Source organism: Gorilla gorilla, chromosome 15, assembly GCF_029281585.2.
Source record: "Gorilla gorilla gorilla isolate KB3781 chromosome 15, NHGRI_mGorGor1-v2.1_pri, whole genome shotgun sequence".
NCBI classification, from domain to species: Eukaryota; Metazoa; Chordata; class Mammalia; order Primates; family Hominidae; genus Gorilla; species Gorilla gorilla.
In genome coordinates, this window is record NC_073239.2 from 81,020,215 (window position 1) to 81,038,879 (window position 18,665).

Sequence of the window (18,665 nt, forward strand, 5' to 3'; positions counted from 1 at the left end):
TGAGGTCTAGTGTAAGGCTTCTTCGTAAAAGAAGGATGTGTTATAAAGGAATTTTGTGACTCTAATTGACTGGAAAACAAAGCTTTCATAGATGTGACTAAAATTTGACATCAGAAACATAAACCTGTTTCCAGGATACTTTGTTATTCATTTGCAAGTGTTTATATATATAATCAAAGTATCATATAAAGTGTTCTCATGATTTTTAAAAGCACTCTGTGTTTATAAATGCAAATGTGCATCTTATGAGTAGATCTTACTATAAAAGATTTGCATGTGCTTATGAGTGGTTCCTACTTAGAGATTTATGTTCACAGAAATAAGACTGCCTGCAGATACATAGGCCATATGGTTCCCCTTTCATCCTAATATGTTCTCTCTTTTTAAAAAAAATGTATTTTAGCCATAGGGGAAATTTGAATTTATAATACTGTTTCTCTTTTTGGTACTTTTTTATCTGGTATTTGTTCTTAAGAAAAAAGGCAATACATTTTCTTGCTTTTAGTAATTCATTGGATGAATTAGCTTGAAGAAGTAAGATGATCACCTCACCAAATGCAGTAGTTTTTGAAGTTGTTATGAAATAGGTACATTAAATCATAGTAGGCTGGGTGTGGTGGCTCATGCCTGTAATCCCAGCACTTCGGGAGGCTAAGGCAGGCAGATCACCTGAGGTCAGGAGTTTGAGACCAGTCTGGTCAACATGGTGAAACCCCGTCTCTACTAAAAATACAAAAATTAGCTGGGTGTGGTAGGCACAACTGCAATCACAGCTACTTGGGGGACTGAGGCAGGAGAATCCCTTGAACCCAAGAGGTGGAGGTTGCAGTGAGCCAAGATCATGCCCTTGCACTCCAGCCTGGGCAACAAGTGCGAAACTCCGTCTCAAAAAACAAAAAATTATAGTATATAATTATAGCAAATAACAAAATACCATCATTTATTTCACGTAAAATTTTTCTATGTAGTCCCATTATTAGAATTGAGATAAAGTGGAGTTTATTTTTAAAAATAAATAGCCTGCCATTATGAAATGTTTTGCAGCATCTTACCATTCTAAAGAAATCCTCAGAGCCAGAGCATCAAGAAGCTCTCCAACCAGTCAACCTTTCTGAATTGGAATCCATTGTAACTGAAAGGCCACAATTCAGCAGACAAAAAGATTTCCAGCAGCAACAGGTAATTCTAGTCCCCAACAGTTGTAGGGACTAGAATATAACTTTTTAACCAGGCAAGGTGGTGCAAACCTACAGTCCTAGCTACTTGGGAGGCTGAGGTGGGAGGATCACCTGTGGCCAGGTGTTCGAGGCCAGCCTGGGCAACATAGCGAGACCCTGTTTCAAAAACCAAAAAAAAGGCCAGGCACAGTAGCTCATGCCTGTAATCCCAGCACTTTGGGAGGCTGAGGCAGGCGGATCATTTGAGGTCAGGAGTTCGAAACCAGCCTGGACAACATGGTGAAACCCTAGCTCTACTAAAAATACAAAAAAATGAGCCAGGCATGGTGGTGCAAGCCTGTAATCCCAGCTACTGAGGAGGCTGAGGCACAAGAATCACTTGAATCCAGGAGGCAGAGGTTGCAGCGAGCTAAGATGACACCACTGTACTCTAGCCTGGGGTGATAGCGTGAGACCCTGTCTCCAAAAACAAAAACAAACAAAAAAAAGCTTTCTATATGGAATTTCTGCAAAGTGTGGCATGTGGGTGTTTGTGTGTGTGCAGAAACTCTGAGAGTTTTCAGCATTTACCACAGTATCTGCTTTGCTTTCAGCTGCTAACACTGGGGACACCATAACTTTGCTCCTTTATTAACTTACATCTTATATCAACTGTCTTCAGGGTGAACTTCTGTAGTTGCAACTCTGCTTTGCCTGTCTTTTCAAAATGTGTTTGTATGTCTTTGATGATTTTCCATGTATGCGGTTTAAATAACAGTTATTGTGTGAATATTTTAAATAGGTTTTTGGGAAGTGAGAGTTTACAAGAACAGGAATGCAAGAAAGAGAAATAGTAATTAATGATTTAGGAACTGGCTCAAAATTAGATTTATCTCAGCAGAGGAAACTAGTGGGTACTAATCGAAAAGCTTGATGGATTGGACCATTTGAATCTCATTCAATTACAGGTTCTAGAGTTAAAACCAATGGAACAGAAAGATTTCATCAAATTCATAGAATTTAATGCTAAGAAAATGTGGCCCCAGTATTGCCAACATGATAAAGATACAACTCAGGAATCATCTGCAAGGTAAAACATTTAAAAATAGAGTTGGTCATTCAGTGGTTTTATGACTGGGAGAATTAAGAGTGTTTCTTTTAAAAATTGCTCATAGAACTGTGAATGTAATACAAAATGTTTAGTGTTGATTATGCTCTTCACCTTTTGTTCTTCTTCAAAAGCAACCAGGCATCCAGCCCTGAAAATGACGTTCCAGACTCGATCTTGTCACCCCAGGGCCAAAATGGAGATAAGTGGCAATATCTGCATCATGAACTCTCATCAAAAATAAAGCTCCCACTCCCTCAGCTTGTGGAGCCTCAGGTCAGTCTGTATCTACATGGTGCAAATAGCCTGTTTATCTTTGAAAATCCAACAAGCATTCACTAAATAAACATGTATATTCTCCAGAAAGCAAAGTTGCCAAGTGAGTTTTTTACTTGGCTGATACATTTTCTTGATCTTGGAAACCTGCATTAGGAACCCCTCCTTTGTGCTTCTGTAGCACCCAGGGCTTCCCTCATCAGAGCTGTTATTTATAACAACTATCCGCCTGTTTGTTTATAGTCTGTATTCCCCATTAGATGGGGAAGAAAGACAGATCATGTCTGCCTGGTTTGCATTTGAGTGCCAAGCACGGTACCTAGGACATCACAGACTCTCAGTTACTGTTTGTTGAATGACTAAAGGAATGAATATGTATTTTAAGAAACACTTGGCCAGGTGTGGTGGCTCACGCCTGTAATCCCAGCACTTTGGGAGGCCAAGGCAGGTGGATCACCTGAGGTCAGGAGTTCAAGACCAGCCTCAACATGGAGAAAGCCTGTCTCTACTAAAAATACAAAATTAGCTGGCCGTGGTGGTGCATGCCTGTAATCCCACCTACTCGGGAGGCTGAGGCAGGAGAATTGCTTGAACCTGGGAGGCGGAGGTTGCGGTGAGCTGAGATCGCGCCATTGCACTCCAGCCAGGGCAACGAGAGTGAAACTGCGTCTCAAAAAAAAAAAAAAAAACACTTTAAAAACTATACAGTGCTACAATGAGTGTCATTCATTCATCAGAAAATTCTTTGGAATCTACCATGTGCCAACCCCTGTGCCGATGGCACTGGCCAATCGATGTTCCCTGTGATTGGCCCTCCTTATCACTGCCGTCACAGGCTCTATCAGGCTGGCTTGCTGTGTCAGTCACTACTGCCTCTCTCCAGACAGGGAGCAGGTGAGCAAAACAGCACCACTGCGCACAAGGCAGGCTTCTGCCTTCCACCACATACTCACATTGCCTGGGCAAAGGTTACCCGTGATTTCCCAACTCCCCAGTCTGATAGGAACTTCTCAGCTGTCCTCTTTCCTGCTAAGGACCTTATTTGACCAATTAAAGTTCAATCAAACTCATCAGTTGGCCCTTAACCTTGGTTTCTCCATATTACACTGTAACGTGTACATAGGTCTCTTGCAAACAGGAGAACTCCACTCATTATTAGTTCTTTCCCCAAGCAGAGTCATCTACCACCTCACCCTGTTTCATTTCATTTGTCAGCTTTCGAATTTGAGAAAGGAGCTAATTCTGAATCATTCACCCTTCCGAAATCACAGCTCATTTTCAGTACTTATTTAGGTTTTCAATAACAAATCAAGATGCAAACCCATCCCTTAGAAGAGACTTGAATTCTATTCTAATAGTTGGCTGTGTCAAAAGTAAACTGGTAAATAAGCAGCTAGCCCTGTAGCGTGAATGTTGTTATTACTAAACTGAAAGATTAATGATTTCACACACACACACCACCTTTTTTTTTTTTTTTTTTTTTTAAGAGACAGGGTCTCAGCTAGGTGCAGTGGCTCACGCCTATAATCCCAGCACTTCGGGAGCCTGAGGTGTGTGGATCACCTGAGGTCAGGAGTTCAAGACCAGCCTAGTCAACATGGTGAAACCCCATCTGTACTAAAAATACAAAAATTAGCTGGCCATGGTGGTGGGCACCTGTAATCTCAGCTACTTGGGAGACTGAGGCAGGAAAATTGCTGGAACCCGGGTGGCAGAGGTTGCAGTGAGCTGAGATTGTGCCATTGCACTCCAGCCCTGGTGACAACAGCGAGACTCCGTCTCAAAAAAAGAGACGGGTTCTCGCTGTTACCCAGGGTGGAGTGCAGTGGCATGACCAAAACTCATTATAGCTTTGAACTCCTGGGCTCAAACAATCTCCTGCCTCAGCCTTCCGAGTAGCTAGGACTACAGGTGTGCAGCACCATGACCAGCTACTTCAAAAATTTTTGTATAATTTTTTTTTTTTTTTTTTTTTTTTTTGCAGAGAATGTGTCTTGTTATGTTGTACAGGCTGGTCTTGAACTCCCTTGAACTCCTGGCCTCAAGGAATCCTCCCACCTCTACTTCCCAAAGTACTGGGATTATAGGCATAAGCCACTAAGCCCAGCCTTTCCTCTCATTTTGATATCTAAATGAACCCTCAGGTATCTAAATATAACTAGTCATGACTTTTCAAAGCTGTCCAAAATATTAAAACTTAATTGTTTTTTCTTATAAATGGCAAGATAGACAAAAATGTTCACCAAGAAAGTGGCTCAGAAGACAGCATGCTAAGGCATCTTTTTCTATTTAAATTAATATCAGCAGGCTGGACATGTTGGCTCATGCCTGTAATCCCAGCACTTTGGGAGGCTGAGGCAGGTGGATCACCTGAGGTCACAAGTTCGAGAATAGCCTAGCTAACATGGCAAAGCCCCGTCGCTACTAAAAATACAAAAATTAGCCGGGCATGGTGGCAGGCACCTGTTATCCCAGCTACTCGGGAGGCTGAGTTAGGAGAATCTCTTGAACATGGGAGACAGAGGTTTCAGTGAGAGGAGATCATGCCACTGCACTCCAGCCTGGGCGACAGAGCAAGACTCCATCTCGAAAATAAAAAAATAAATTAATTAACATCAGCAGGGTCTAAAACTGTCACTAATAGAGTTTTCCTTTGTCAAATAGGTTTCCACAAATATGGGTATTCTACCCAGCGTGAGTATGTATAACTTTAGATACCCAACAACTGAAGAACTGAAAACCTACACCACCCAACTTGAAGACCTGCGCCAAGAAGCAAGTAACCTTCAGACACAGGTAGAAGCTGCACACAATGTGTTTTCCTCATTGTAATAACATAAACAAAGGAGATATCATCATTGTGACTTCGTCATAATTGTCGTCACTGAACAAGTCATGGAACACATAATGGAATGGGTCCTAGGATTGCAAATTGAATTGATCTTGCTTGCCAACTCTAATATATTTTGTAGTGGTTCCCTAGGGACTGTGCGCAAAGGATTCTGAGTCCAGGATCAGCAGGAAAGAGGATCATGATTGATGAGTGCTGCCCGCAGTGGTGATCTGGGATTGGAAGGGTGAAGAGGAGAGTAGGGAGGGAGTATAGGCATGGTTTTCAACCCTGAGCAGACTTAATACTGAGGTAATGCTAGGTTATGTGAGGTGTCTATCAGAGAAGATAGTAGGAGACAGGGCCCAAGTTGGAGTGGTGACTAGCTATGGCATGCTCCTAAACTACTTAAAACTGTTCAAGAATTCAGGGTAGCTGTGGGTAAAGAAAAAGAGGTGGCCCCAGCAGCTTATGCTAAAACCGATCTGTGGCTCCCAGACTCACCAGGCGCAATGCATGACACTGGGGACGTGCTTGGAGTCATACACCTAAGCCTTGATTCTCACAATCGGCTCGTAAATGACACTTTCCCCCTCCTCTGCAGCCTGCTCCTGTTTTTAAGACACTGTACCTCCTCTTTGTAATCAACCCCTTCAAGCTTCTCTTTTGTGACTTTTCCTTCTCCCAGCTATACTTGATTTCATTAACCGCTTTCTCCTACATTAGAATGTGGAGGGTGGGAAACAGTGGTAAAGGAGACAGTGTAATTTAGCTGGGACCACACTTTGACCTGGATCGCCCTGCTAAGGGATCCTTCATCTCATGATTTACCTTTTAGTTCCATGCAGTACTCAAATAACTACCTAACGTTGAGCTTCTTAAACTCATTTTTCTCCGAGTTTAACATCGTAAGTTTATTTATTTGTTCTGCTACCTAGTTCACAAAGCGTTTGAAGCAGCTTATTACAAAAGAAGCATAACATAAATCATAAACTATAATGGAAACTAGGCAAAATATAGGTCTAGGAAGGCAAAGGTATCTTAATTTTCTTTTGCTTTTTTCCTCTTGATTCAGGAAAATATGACAGAAGAAGCATATATCAATTTGGATAAAAAATTGTTTGAACTATTCCTGACCCTCAGTCAGTGCCTCAGCAGTGTGGAGGAGATGCTGGAGATGCCCAGGCTTTACAGGGAGGATGGTTCTGGCCAGCAGGTGCACTACGAGGTAGGGCACTTCTCACGAGCCCATGTGTTGGCCATTACAGCAGCCCCGTGAGTTAAGCCCACGTGGAAGCCTCTTGAGGTCAGAGCTCATTCATTGTCTTCCTTCCTCTCCACTCCAGACGCTGGCTCTTGAGTTGAAGAAACTTTATTTAGCGCTAAGTGACAAGAAGGGTGATCTTTTGAAAGCCATGACTTGGCCTGGCAAGAACACCAACTTGCTCCTTGAATGTTTTGACAACCTTCAAGTCTGCCTGGAGCACACTCAGGCTGCAGCTGTCTGTAGAAGCAAGTCCCTGAAAGCTGGCCTTGATTACAACCGCAGTTACCAGGTATGATTCCGAGCACACAGCCTATTTTGGCACTGTTTTAAGTTACAGCATGAACCCCTAATGCCTATTCCTATTCCTGGTGACATTTGTTAATAAGAATTGCTAAGGGAAATGATGAGACTCTTCTGTTTGTTGCTCATGGTTGGAGATCATTTGAAAGTGAAGCCCTGGCCGAGTGCAGTGGCTCACGCCTGTAATCCTAGCACTTTGGGAGAGGCCGAGGCAGGCGGATCACCTGAGGTCAGGAGATTGAGACCATCCTGGCCAACATGGTGAAACCCCATCTCTACTAAAAATACAAAAATTGGCCAGACATGGTGGTGTGTGCCTGTAATCCCAGCTACCTGGGAGGCTGAGGCAGGAGAATTGCTTGAACCTGGGAGGCAGAAGTTGCAGTGAGCTGAGATCACACGACTGCACTCCAGAGCAAGACTCCATCTCAAAAAAAAAAAAAAAAAAAGTGAAGCCCTTTAAAGTCTTGGCCGAGAGTAGTAGCTCATGCCTGTAATCCCAGCACTTTGGGAGGCCTAGGTAGGTGGATTGCTTGAGCCCAGGAGTTCAAGACCAGCCTGGGCCACATAGATCCCATCTCAAAAAAAGAAAAAAGTAAAAAAATAAAAAATAAAAAAAGTAGAGTCTTGAGTAACAATTTGTTAGGATGAGCTAAAATAATGTTTCATTTCTTGTATTACATTTAAACATTAACAATTAAAATGGTGGGGCGGGGGAGGCATTTGTATTTGTTTTTCTAGGAGAGGGAGCCATTAAGGTTTTTGAGCTAAGGAATGACAATCCGTCTATGTTTCAGGTAGATTCCTCCAGCAGTTGTCTAAAGTGAATTGGAGAGGCAGAGACTCCAGGCAGGTGGAAGAGTTAGGAAGCTACTAAAATTATCTAATGAAAAAGAAATGAAACCCAATACTATTTATGAATGAGGCTTGCCCATAAAAATCAAGCCTGAATCTGACCAAGCTGCTAGAATCCAAGTAAAACAGACACAAGAAAAGAAGAACAGGTTGAACAGCACACTGGGAGTGCAGTCTGCCAAATCCAGCCTGTGGGAAACTGTACTGAACAAATGACCCATTTTTTCACATACACACATTCAAGAAACAAAAAAAGTGGTCGGGGATTCTGCAGGTTAAGAGAGATCTAAGATGTATTTATCCATCATGACATGTGGACCTCATTTGGATCATCATTGAAACAAATCAAAAAGAAAAATTATAGGCAATTAGGGATATGTGAATTCTGTCTGGATAGTTAAATCATACTAAGGAATTATTATTGATGGCAGGGGAGGAGTATATTGGAGTAAAGAGAAGGGTCTTTATCTTTTAGAAATATATACTGAAACATATACCGATGAAATGACTTGAGACCTGGGATTTGCTTCAAAATAGCCTGAAGGAAAGGAGATTAGGTACAGTTGAGAGCGGGAGGGAGGATGTAGAGGGAAGAAGGTCAGCCATGAATCAATAATTGTTGAAGTTTAATGATGATAAAATGGGGATTTCTCTATTTTTGTATTTGTTTGAAATTTCTAGTGTCACAAAAATTATAAAAACCAACTAAATATAAAAAAAGATAATTAAGGCCTAAATGAGATTGCTCAGTTTCCGACATTTATCTTACAGAATGAAATAAAGAGGTTATATGATCAGCTCATTAAGAGTGAGACATCTTTACAACAGTCTTTGAATGAAATCAGTGGGCAGAGTGTTGCTGAACAGCTTCAGGTAATCAAGTCAAAATAATTCAGACTGACTTAACTTTGAACCACAGAGCTTTGCATATAAGCCGTGCTTCTCAACTACTTTCCTTTGTGAGCAGCAGCAAGGCTTAAGTAAATAAATAAAAAATGAGAACTATTTATGTTGACTTTTTAAAAACATCTCCTAATTTTCTGAAGCACAATGTATTAAAACAACAGGAGGCCATTTTCACTTATCAACCATGACAAAATGTGTATGTCCAGTGTTGGTAAGGGTATTGGAAAATGAGACCCTCATCCTCTTGCCAGGGGAACCCTGGGGATCCTTTGTCTGTATATCAGAATTTTAAACATGAATACTCTCTCTTCCAGCAATAATTTGACTTCATGTATTTAGCAAATATTAATTGAGGATCTAGTATGTTCAGGCACTGTTTGAGGTGCTGAACTTGTACTCCTCCTAAGGGTATAAGACAAGTGCATAAAGATAAATATTTTGGCCAGGTTGGTGGCTCACGCCTATAATCCCAGCACCTTGGGAGGCTGAGGCAGGTGGATCACTTGAAGCCAGGAATTTAAGACCAGCCTGGCCAGTATGGCAAACCCCATCTCTATCAAAAATACAAAAATTAGCCAGGTGCAGTGGCACACGGCTGTAGTCCCACCTACTCCGGAGGCTGAGGTGTGATAATTGCTTGAGCTTGGGGGGGCGGAGGTTGCAGTGAACTGAGATTGTGCCACTGCACTCCAGCTTGGGTGACAGAGCCAGACTTTTGTCTCTAAATAAATAAATTAATAAGTCATAAATATTTAAGGATGGACCCGGCAGCTCTGCTTGAATTAAAAACTGTAAATAGCCCAAAAGTCCATTGAGAGCTGACTGATAACAAAAGCAGGGTACACCCTTACAATAGCATGCTGTGTGTCTGTTTCAAAGGAGCTAGATATGTGTATACCGATGTGAAGAGATGCTGAAGAGCTGGTGAGTGAGGAATGCTAACCGCAGGACAGAATGCTGTGGTGCAGTTCATTGAGTTTAGGGATATGCATGTATACCCCTACTGGTATGGAGCATGTTAGGAACTTGGGACCTCTGGCAAGATTGTTAAGGAGAGCAGGAGGTGAGGGAGCAGGAGCTGGGATTTTCGCTTTTCCCTTCATCCCTTTCTGTATTATTTAATTCTTTTTAGATAACTATGTGTACTTCTCTGACTTACTGAAGGGTTTTCTTTTCTTGTATTGTCTCTCACTTAGAAAGCAGATGCATATACAGTGGAGCTGGAGAACGCCGAGAGCCGAGTGGCCAAACTAAGAGATGAAGGGGAGAGGCTTCATTTACCTTATGCTTTACTCCAGGAGGTTTACAAATTAGAGGTATGCCTGAGCAGAAAACATTGACTCAGCACTGTGATTGTGAGGGGCCAGCTCCTTTTCTTCCACCAGCAGAGTTTAGATTTGTCTTTCAGTTATTGCCCCGGTTGGATGAAAATGCACGTGTGCACCTGCTCTTCTCTTTTCAGGATGTACTTGACAGTATGTGGGGAATGCTAAGAGCGAGGTACACAGAACTCAGCAGCCCTTTCGTCACTGAGAGCCAGCAAGATGCTTTGTTGCAAGGCATGGTGGAACTGGTGAAGATTGGGAAGGAAAAGCTTGCTCATGGCCACTTAAAACAAACCAAAAGTAAAGTGGCGTTACAGGCTCAAATAGAAAGTCACAAGGTGAGACAGACATATGGGTCGGGTGACCCCTTCATAGACTAAAATCTTAAGGTATTTCTGAATGTGAACAGAAAGGATCCATTTTTCTTCTTTGTTGAAATTTAAGCTATTCATTCTTTTAATAAACATCTATTAGAATGCTTAATGTGTACCAGGAACCCTGGTACACGCTAGGAATTTGGGTTATGAGTAAAAACAGACACAGTCCCTTATATTCATGGAGCTTTCACCTGATTGAGAAGATAGATATTTATCAACAAGTCTTCAAACAAATTTAAAATTAAAATGAGGATACATTCTATGAGAGCATTTAATAGCAGAAGGTGACTTAGGAAAGTTAGAAAAGGCTTTCCTGGCCATGCGCGGTGGCTTATGCCTGTAATCCCAGCACTTTGGGAGGCCGAGGCGGGTGGATCACCTGAGGTCAGGAGTTCGAGACCAGACTGGCCAACATGGTGAAACCCTGTCTCTACCAAAAATACAAAAATTAGCTGGGTATGGTGGCAGGCACCTGTAATCCCAGCTACCTGGGAGGCTGAGGCAGGAGAATTGCTTGAACTCAGGAGGCGGAGGTTGCAGTAAGCTGAGATCACGCTCCTGCACTCCAGCCTGGGCGACACAGCAAGACTCCATCTCAAAAAAAAAAAAAAAAAAGAAGAAAAGGCTTTCCTGAGAACTAGAATCAAAAGGAAAGTGTGTTATTATGTAGTATAAGACTATAGTAAATCCTTTGATTTTTAAAATTCATTTCATTAAACAAAAACTTCTTGATCACCAACTAAAGATAAAGAGTAATCTAGGTGCTGATAATTAAAAATGTGTAGGACAGTTCCTACCTGAGGTAAGCTTATGGTCTAGCATTTGGAAGGTAGAGCTTAGTCTAAGAAAAATTGAAAGGTAAATATTGTATGAAGGATGGAGGGGAAGAGGAGAAAATAATATTGATTATCTGCAGTGTGCTAGGCCCCTTGCTAGATGCTTTTATAAACGTCTCTATGCATATGTCCTTTTCAAGGCTTAGGAGAAGGGATTCACATAATATGGAGGGATCCCTCCAGACAACTGTAAATGGAGAAGAACCATGTGAAATAAAGCCTTCCTCTTGAAAGGTTCTTGAAGTTCAAATACAAATACAGGAAGCTTTATATCCAGGATTCCTATAAAGCAGCAAATTCCCTTTATTTAGTCATTCTCTTGAGTAGAAGTTGAAGCCAGGGTTAAGGAGACTTGTCTTTCGAATATGTGGGTTGCTTGAGTTTGCACATCTGTCCATCCAACTTGTCTTGAAATTCATCAGCCACAGTGGCATCTGTTTTTTGTTTGTTTGTTTGTTTTTGTTTTTTGTTTTTTTAAGAGACACGGTCTCACTCTGTATTCCAGGCTGGAGTGCAGTGGTGTAATCATAGCTCATTGTAGCCTCGAGATCCTGGTCTCAAACAATCCTCTCACTTCAGCCTCCTGAGTAGCTGGGACTATAGATGTGTGCCACCACACCTAGCTGGCATCTATCTTTTTGTAGCATTTACACTCAAAACAACTGATTTAGAAAGATCTATCTGGAAATTGAAATTGACTGACAAAAATGTTTGCCATTTAAAATGGATTATTTAGTGGAAAATAACACCTAAGGGTAATACTTTATAATTTGTTGAAGTTCCACTAGTGTTCAAAGACTAAGAGTTTTTTGGGTTTTTTTTTTTTCCTTTTTGAGAGGGAGTCTCGCTCTGTCACCTAGGCTGGAGTCCAGTGGCACAATCTCGGCTCACTGCAACCTTCGCCTCCCGGGTTCAAATGATTCTCCTGCCTCAGTCTCTCAAATGACTGGGATTATGGGCATTCACCACCATGCCTAGCTAATTTTTGTATTATTGGTAGAGATGGGGTTTTGCCATCTTGGCCAGGCTGGTCAATTTGACTCTACACGGATGTCCTGGGATTTTGGATTTAAAACAAAAATAACTGGATATAAAGTTGAAGCAACCTGGTTTTTAAGATTTTTCACAATTTCAAAATAAATATTAAAACTTTCTCCATCTCATAGGTTTTTTTCCAGAAGCTTGTTGCTGACATGTTGTTGATCCAAGCATACTCTGCCAAAATACTTCCTTCTTTATTGCAAAAGAGAGAGACATTTTGGGCAGAACAAGTAACAGAAGTTAAAATACTAGAAGAAAAGTCACGCCAATGTGGTATGAAGCTGCAGAGTTTGTTGCAGGTATTTGGGTTATGTAAACGTTGTACTGAAGCTGGGAATTCCTGATTTTTCCATCACCACCCCAGGTGTTGAGAAGAAGTATCTAGTTATCATTAAGCTATAGTTAAATGGAAGCCTGACAGTGAGCGATGTGGACCCCTGCTCAGGTTCTGAGGCCACTCCCTGAAGGAAAGGTTGGCTGGGATTTCTCATACATAGATTGGGGATGGTACTGCGTCTCTCTGCCTTTTAGGTTCATGTATGAATAAGCAAAACGATAAGCACTTTGAGACCTTGAATGAGATCATTTGGGTGAAACAGTTATTGGTTTAAAAACTGTACTTCTTCAGGAGAACAGGCTCAGATGTCCTAAAATGGATGACAATCTTGTCTAAATTCAAAGAAAAAAATAAGCATGCATAAAGCTCCTTCTCAGTTTTGAGGCATTCCCCTCACATCTTTCATAGCCAATGTTAGTACTTAAAGGAAATAAAAAAGGAAGGAGGCCGGGCGCAGTGGCTCACGCCTGTAATCCCAGCACTTTGGGAGGCGGAGGGGGGCAGATCACGAGGTCAGGAGATCGAGACCATCCTGGCTAACACGGTGAAACCCCGTCTCTACTAAAAATAAAAAAAAAATTAGCTGGGCATGGTGGCGGGCGCCTGTAGTCCCAGCTACTCAGGAGGCTGAGGCAGGAGAATGGCGTGAAGCCGGGAGGCAGAGCTTGCAGTGAGCCTAGATTGCACCACTGCACTCCAGCCTGGGCGACAGAGCGAGACTCTGTCTCAAAGAAAAGAAAAAAGGAAGGAAATGTTTAACTTGATAATGTAATATGGTGTGATTTTTTTTGCTAACAAAATTTATTTTCTAGTTAGTGTGTCAAGTTGATATTTATAATATGTCATGGTATTTTTTAAAAAAGACTCCGTGGACCCAGTGAGTGTTCTATAAAAGCCAAGTGAGCCACTATGTGAATAGATATGGAAATGAGTGAGGTGGTTCTTTTCCTAACAGACAATGTTTGGAGTCAATAACTCAGCTCTGTGGTGTGTTGGGATCCTAGGGGTGGGCATCCATGGAAACAGGGCAAGCTAAAAGATGACAAGACTAGGACTAAGGCAGTTGTCCTCCCCTGATGAAGTATGAGCCTATACTCCTCAAAGACACCTTGAGCAGACCTATGCTGCAAGTGGCATGGGGGTTTGGTGGGCTTGGGCGTGGGCTTGGAGGGCAGGAGCAGCCTAATAGCTTCTGTTGAGTAAGGGTCTAAAAGTTAGCTCTTCCCCTTTCCTAATAAGAGAAAGGCTCTCTTGTGGCTCCGAGGTCTCTACGGAGTTGCTAAGAGTATCATTTTAACTTCATTGTGTTACTCCTTTAGTCATGTTACCCAGTTTGACAAGACAAGCATAAAACACTAAATGCCAACTGAGATTCTTTTTAAACCTTGTCCTCAAAGGTGATAGAATTCTTTTCCATTAGATGCTGAGCGCTTACCAGGGTGGGGTTACATCTCTCGGACACACCTGGAATCTGTGCTTTAATTTTGTATGGTCTTGGTGTTCATTTTTGTTTTGTGATTAATTATGTTGTTATCTGGAACCAATCTGGTAAAGGGCTTCCACTAATTTTATGTCCTTGATTCTCTAGAAATGGGAAGAATTTGATGAAAACTATGCATCTCTTGAAAAGGACCTGGAAATTCTTATATCTACATTGCCCTCTGTGAGTTTGGTGGAAGAAACAGAGGAAAGATTAGTGGAAAGGATTTCATTTTACCAGGTATTTTTCTTCCATTTAAGTTATCAAAGGCATGTCCATAGCACTTTGTGTTTTACATTTGTTTTGACTAAGTGGCTTGATTTGGAAGGTTTGAATTGAAACAAAATGTTCATCATACAACTCACTGTTGAATGTATTCAGGGAGACTACAGGTTTGAATGTGAACTCCTTAGCATAACCACATGTCTGGCTTGGGGGAGAGGACCTTGCTTGAGTCGTGGCTCCATCACTTATCACTTCTGTGACCTTGCTGTCCCTAAGCCTCAGTTTCTTTATCTGTGGAACGCAGATAATCGAGCCAATTCTGCCTGTCTCTGGAAGTGAATGCCAGTGAGCTACTAGTATGGAAATGAGCTGAAGAATGGAAAGAACTTTGTCAGCCTTCGCCCTCTAAACATATATTTCGTTTTATTCCTACAGTGAAGTCCTGACTAGACGTAGCCCATAAGACAGACAATAATCTTACCTGTCACCAGCATTATAAAAACATCTCAGGCCGGGTGCGATGGCTCACACCTGTAATCCTAGCACTTTGGGAGGCCAAGGCAGGTGGATTGCCTGGGCTCAGGAGTTTGAGACCAGCCTGGGCAAAATAGTGAAACCCTGTCTCTACTAAAATACAAAAAAAAAAAAAAAAATTAGCTGGGCATGGCGGCATGTGCCTGTAATCCCAGTTACTTGGGAGGCTGAGGCAGGAGAATTGCTTAAACCTGGGAGGTGGAGGTTGCAGTGAGCCAAGATCATGCCATTGCACTCCAGCCTGGGTGACAGAGCGAGACTCTGTCTCAAAACAAAAAAACAAAAACCCTCAAACTTCTAAACTTTTTGTGTGTAACTTTTTGCATTATTATCATCTGTCTCTGTGTCTCTAATTTTGGTGCGAAAGAGAAGGTAAAACCTCAAAATAGTTTTCAAGTGACATTGAGAACATGACCAACAAGATAAAAACAGGTTTTAAGTCTTCTCACCAGGAACTTAAAATTCCTAGTTTTAACTTTAGGATATATGCCGTCAGAATCTGAGTTGTGCGGCTAGAGGCAGTTATGAAATATCAACTTTAAAACCTCAAAAGCACATTTATTGCCTGAATGAACTAGTTGGAAAATGAAAGCAGGAAATAATTCCAGGGTTCTCTTATCCATGGAGGTATTTTAACTTCTATAAGGAACATTTTCCAGAGGCTGGGACACTGTATTTATACTCCCTAGATGCCTGGAAAGCTACAGTTGGTCTCATTGCCGCCTTATTAATTATATTGAGCCTAACTCTAAGGTAAATCTGGGTCCTCTGGGGTGGGTGGGAGTGGGGGTGATGAGAGTACTGTTTAGCTCTTTGTTAGTCTAGGGATACAGAAGGTATCATCTAAACAGCTGAAAGAATGCAGATGAGAACAGTATTTTAAGGCTTATTATTTTAAGCAACAGTCTGATATTAGCCAACCTAATATGAGTGTGATTGTTTCCTCCAAAAGTGACCATATCTGTTAAAATGTGTGATTCTATTACATTTGAAATATTAAAAAGAAAGAAATTGTTCTAAGACTTTTAAATAAATTTGCCAGACTAAAGAAGACATATCCTGTAAAGCCCATCTCACATATGGACTTCATAGGCCATTCTCAGTTCAGAGTCAAGGAAAGGTTTGTGTGAGTCTGACAGATGTTGTCATCTTGATCAGCCGTCGTCTGTGGGGCATGGAACCTAGGAGTCAGTGGTCTGGCCTTTGAAGTCAACAAACCTGTGTTCAAATGCTGGCTCAGCCTAGTTACTCGTGCACAGACTGTATCCCATGCATACAATCGGTGAATTAGGCTGGGCGTGGTGGCTTGTGCCTGTAATCCTAGCACCTTAGGAGGCCGAGGTGGGTGGATAACCTGAGGTCAGGAGTTTGAGACCAGCCTAGCCAATATGGTAAAACCCCGGCTCTACTAAAAATACAAAAATTAGCTGGGTATGGTGGCACGTGCCTATAATCCCAGCTACTTGGGAGGCTTAGGCAGGAGAATCACTGGAACCCGGGAGTCGGAGGCTGCAGTGAGCTGAGATGGCGCCACTGTACTCCAGCCTGGGTGACAGAGTGAGAATTCATCTCAAAAAAAAAAAAAAAAAAAAAATTGGGGGGTGAATTAAGACTTTTCAGAGATGTTTTAAAGGTGAAGAATCTAGCACTTCACTTAGAAAATTAGACTGATTTTTTTTTCTTTTAATACAGATGCTCAGACATGGGGGAGGAGATTACAAATGGGAGTGGTGGAAAGGGCCATGGAAGTGGAATTTTTTGGTAATGATTTAAAAGGCTTAACTTAATTTGAAAATAGCAAACCTTCTGTTTTGTTAATAATTTATTTTTTAAGATTAAACAGGTGTCAGGATAAATGGCATTAGCTGAATCCAGCTGTGTTAGATAATTACCTTTAGACAGACTTCTCTTCAAAGAATTTCATTTTTCTTTCTGTGAAGTTGGATTAATGATATGCTGTTTTAATTTATTTTTCTAAAGTTTTCTTCCTTTCTCTCTACTGAATCTTTATATTCAGTAGAAGACCCTGGAAATGAATTTTTCTGCCTAGTATTCGCATCTCATGGATAATAGAGAAATACTATTTTATTTATCCTCTTCATATCTAAGTCACCATCTGAAGTGCTTTCGGGGGCAGAATAGAAATAAGGAAAACCTACTGGCTCTGCAATCAGAGGGGTGGTGGGGACTCAGCCAAGGGAAAAGGAGAGGGAGTAGGCTCTCCTAGAGCCAGCAGCTGCTGCTCAGTTACAGCCACCCTTTGCCACATGAGATGCAGACCAACAATTGCTAGGTCTTCCAGTTTTCCCACAGACACTGGCAATCCTGATTATTATGTAAGATTTCCTGATTTTTCAAACTGATCTTAAGGTCACACAAAACCTATCTGTGAGCTCAGCATGGCCTAATGATTGCCAGCTTGTTTTTTGTTTGTATGCAATAAGTCTATAAAGTTGATTTGGGTTGGTTGGTTGGTTTGTTTTGTTTTGTTTTGACACAATCTCGCTCTGTCGCTCAGGCTGGAGTGCAGTGGCGCAATCTCAGCTCACTGCAGCCTCTACCTCCTGGGTTCCAGCAATTCTTCTGCCTCAGCCTCCTGGCTAGCTGGGATTACAGGTGTGCGCCACCAAGTCCCGCCTCAGCCTCCCAAGTAGCTGGGATTACAGGCATGCGCCACCACACCTAGCTAATTTTTTGTATTTTTAGTAGAGAGGAGGTTTCACCATGTTGGTCAGCCTGGTCTCGAACTGCAGACCTCAGGTGATCTGCCTGCCTCAGCCTCCCAAAGTGCTGGGATTACAGGTATGAGCCACTGCATCCACCCAGTAAGTCTACAGAGTTGAATCTGTGCTCTAGAAATTCAAGATTGGACACCTATCATGAAAGGTAACCAATAAACCATTAATCATGCATCCAGTCAGACTATAGTCTTGAATGTTGGGAAAGTGTTACTGTTTTATCAATGGACACAAATGTCAGTTTTAAATGCAGTATTTGTGAATAGCTTGGCAGACTTTATTTTCTAAATAATTCATTCTATGACTTTACTTTTTATTAGCAAATAAAAAGAAACATTGGTGGAAAACACGCCCGGCTTTACCAAACTCTGAACGAAGGCAAACAGTTGGTGGCGTCTGTGAGCTGTCCTGAATTAGAGGGCCAGATCGCAAAACTGGAAGAGCAGTGGTTGTCCCTGAACAAGAAAATTGACCATGAGCTCCACAGGCTGCAAGCTCTTCTCAAGCATCTGCTCAGGTCAGCCTTTTTGGGGGTGGATTGGCTTCATATTGTGCTGTGAAGAAAGACCTCGGGGATTCTGTAGTCAACTAAATTTTACCTGCAACCCACCTTATGCTGTTTTTTCTTGGGCAGTCTAAAGCAGTTGGGTCCCTCTTCTGGGCTAAACGCGATGTAGAATCTCTGATGGTTTGCTAGACACAGTATAACATGTAATCAGTTTGCTGTGATCGTTTTTTCTTTTCTTTTCTTTTCTTTTTTGTTTTTAAGGAGGCAAGGTCTTGTCCTGTCACCCAGGCTGGAGTGCATGGAGTGCAGCAGCACAATCATAGCTCACTGCAACCTTGAACTCCTGGACTCAAGCGATCCTCCTGCCTCAGCCTCCCAAGTTGGTGTGACTGCAGGCATAGGCCACCATGCATGGCTCATTTTATAAAATTTTTTGTAGAGATGGGGTCTCACATTGTTGCCCAGGGTGGTCTCAAGCTCCTAGCCTCAAGCAGTCCTCCTGCCTCAGCTTCCGAAAGTGCTGGGATTACAGGTGTAAGCCACTGCACCCAGCTAGTTTACACAT

The 18,665-nt window shown here is 42.0% G+C and overlaps 1 protein-coding gene across 11 annotated transcripts in view; it reads left to right on the top strand.

Annotated features, from left to right (window-relative positions):
* SYNE2 (spectrin repeat containing nuclear envelope protein 2) overlaps positions 1-18,665 on the top strand; it is a 374,696-nt gene that overhangs the window by 265,888 nt on the left and 90,143 nt on the right. For all 11 annotated transcript variants that reach the window (XM_055362017.2, XM_063697890.1, XM_055362019.2 and 8 more), the window contains 12 exons: positions 1,045-1,179; positions 2,126-2,247; positions 2,400-2,541; positions 5,206-5,337; positions 6,447-6,599; positions 6,718-6,927; positions 8,565-8,666; positions 9,896-10,015; positions 10,162-10,362; positions 12,404-12,577; positions 14,204-14,335; positions 17,913-18,109. In XM_055362017.2, coding sequence (XP_055217992.2) covers positions 1,045-1,179; positions 2,126-2,247; positions 2,400-2,541; positions 5,206-5,337; positions 6,447-6,599; positions 6,718-6,927; positions 8,565-8,666; positions 9,896-10,015; positions 10,162-10,362; positions 12,404-12,577; positions 14,204-14,335; positions 17,913-18,109 — 1,820 coding nt within the window. The remainder of the gene's footprint in view (positions 1-1,044; positions 1,180-2,125; positions 2,248-2,399; positions 2,542-5,205; positions 5,338-6,446; positions 6,600-6,717; positions 6,928-8,564; positions 8,667-9,895; positions 10,016-10,161; positions 10,363-12,403; positions 12,578-14,203; positions 14,336-17,912; positions 18,110-18,665) is intronic.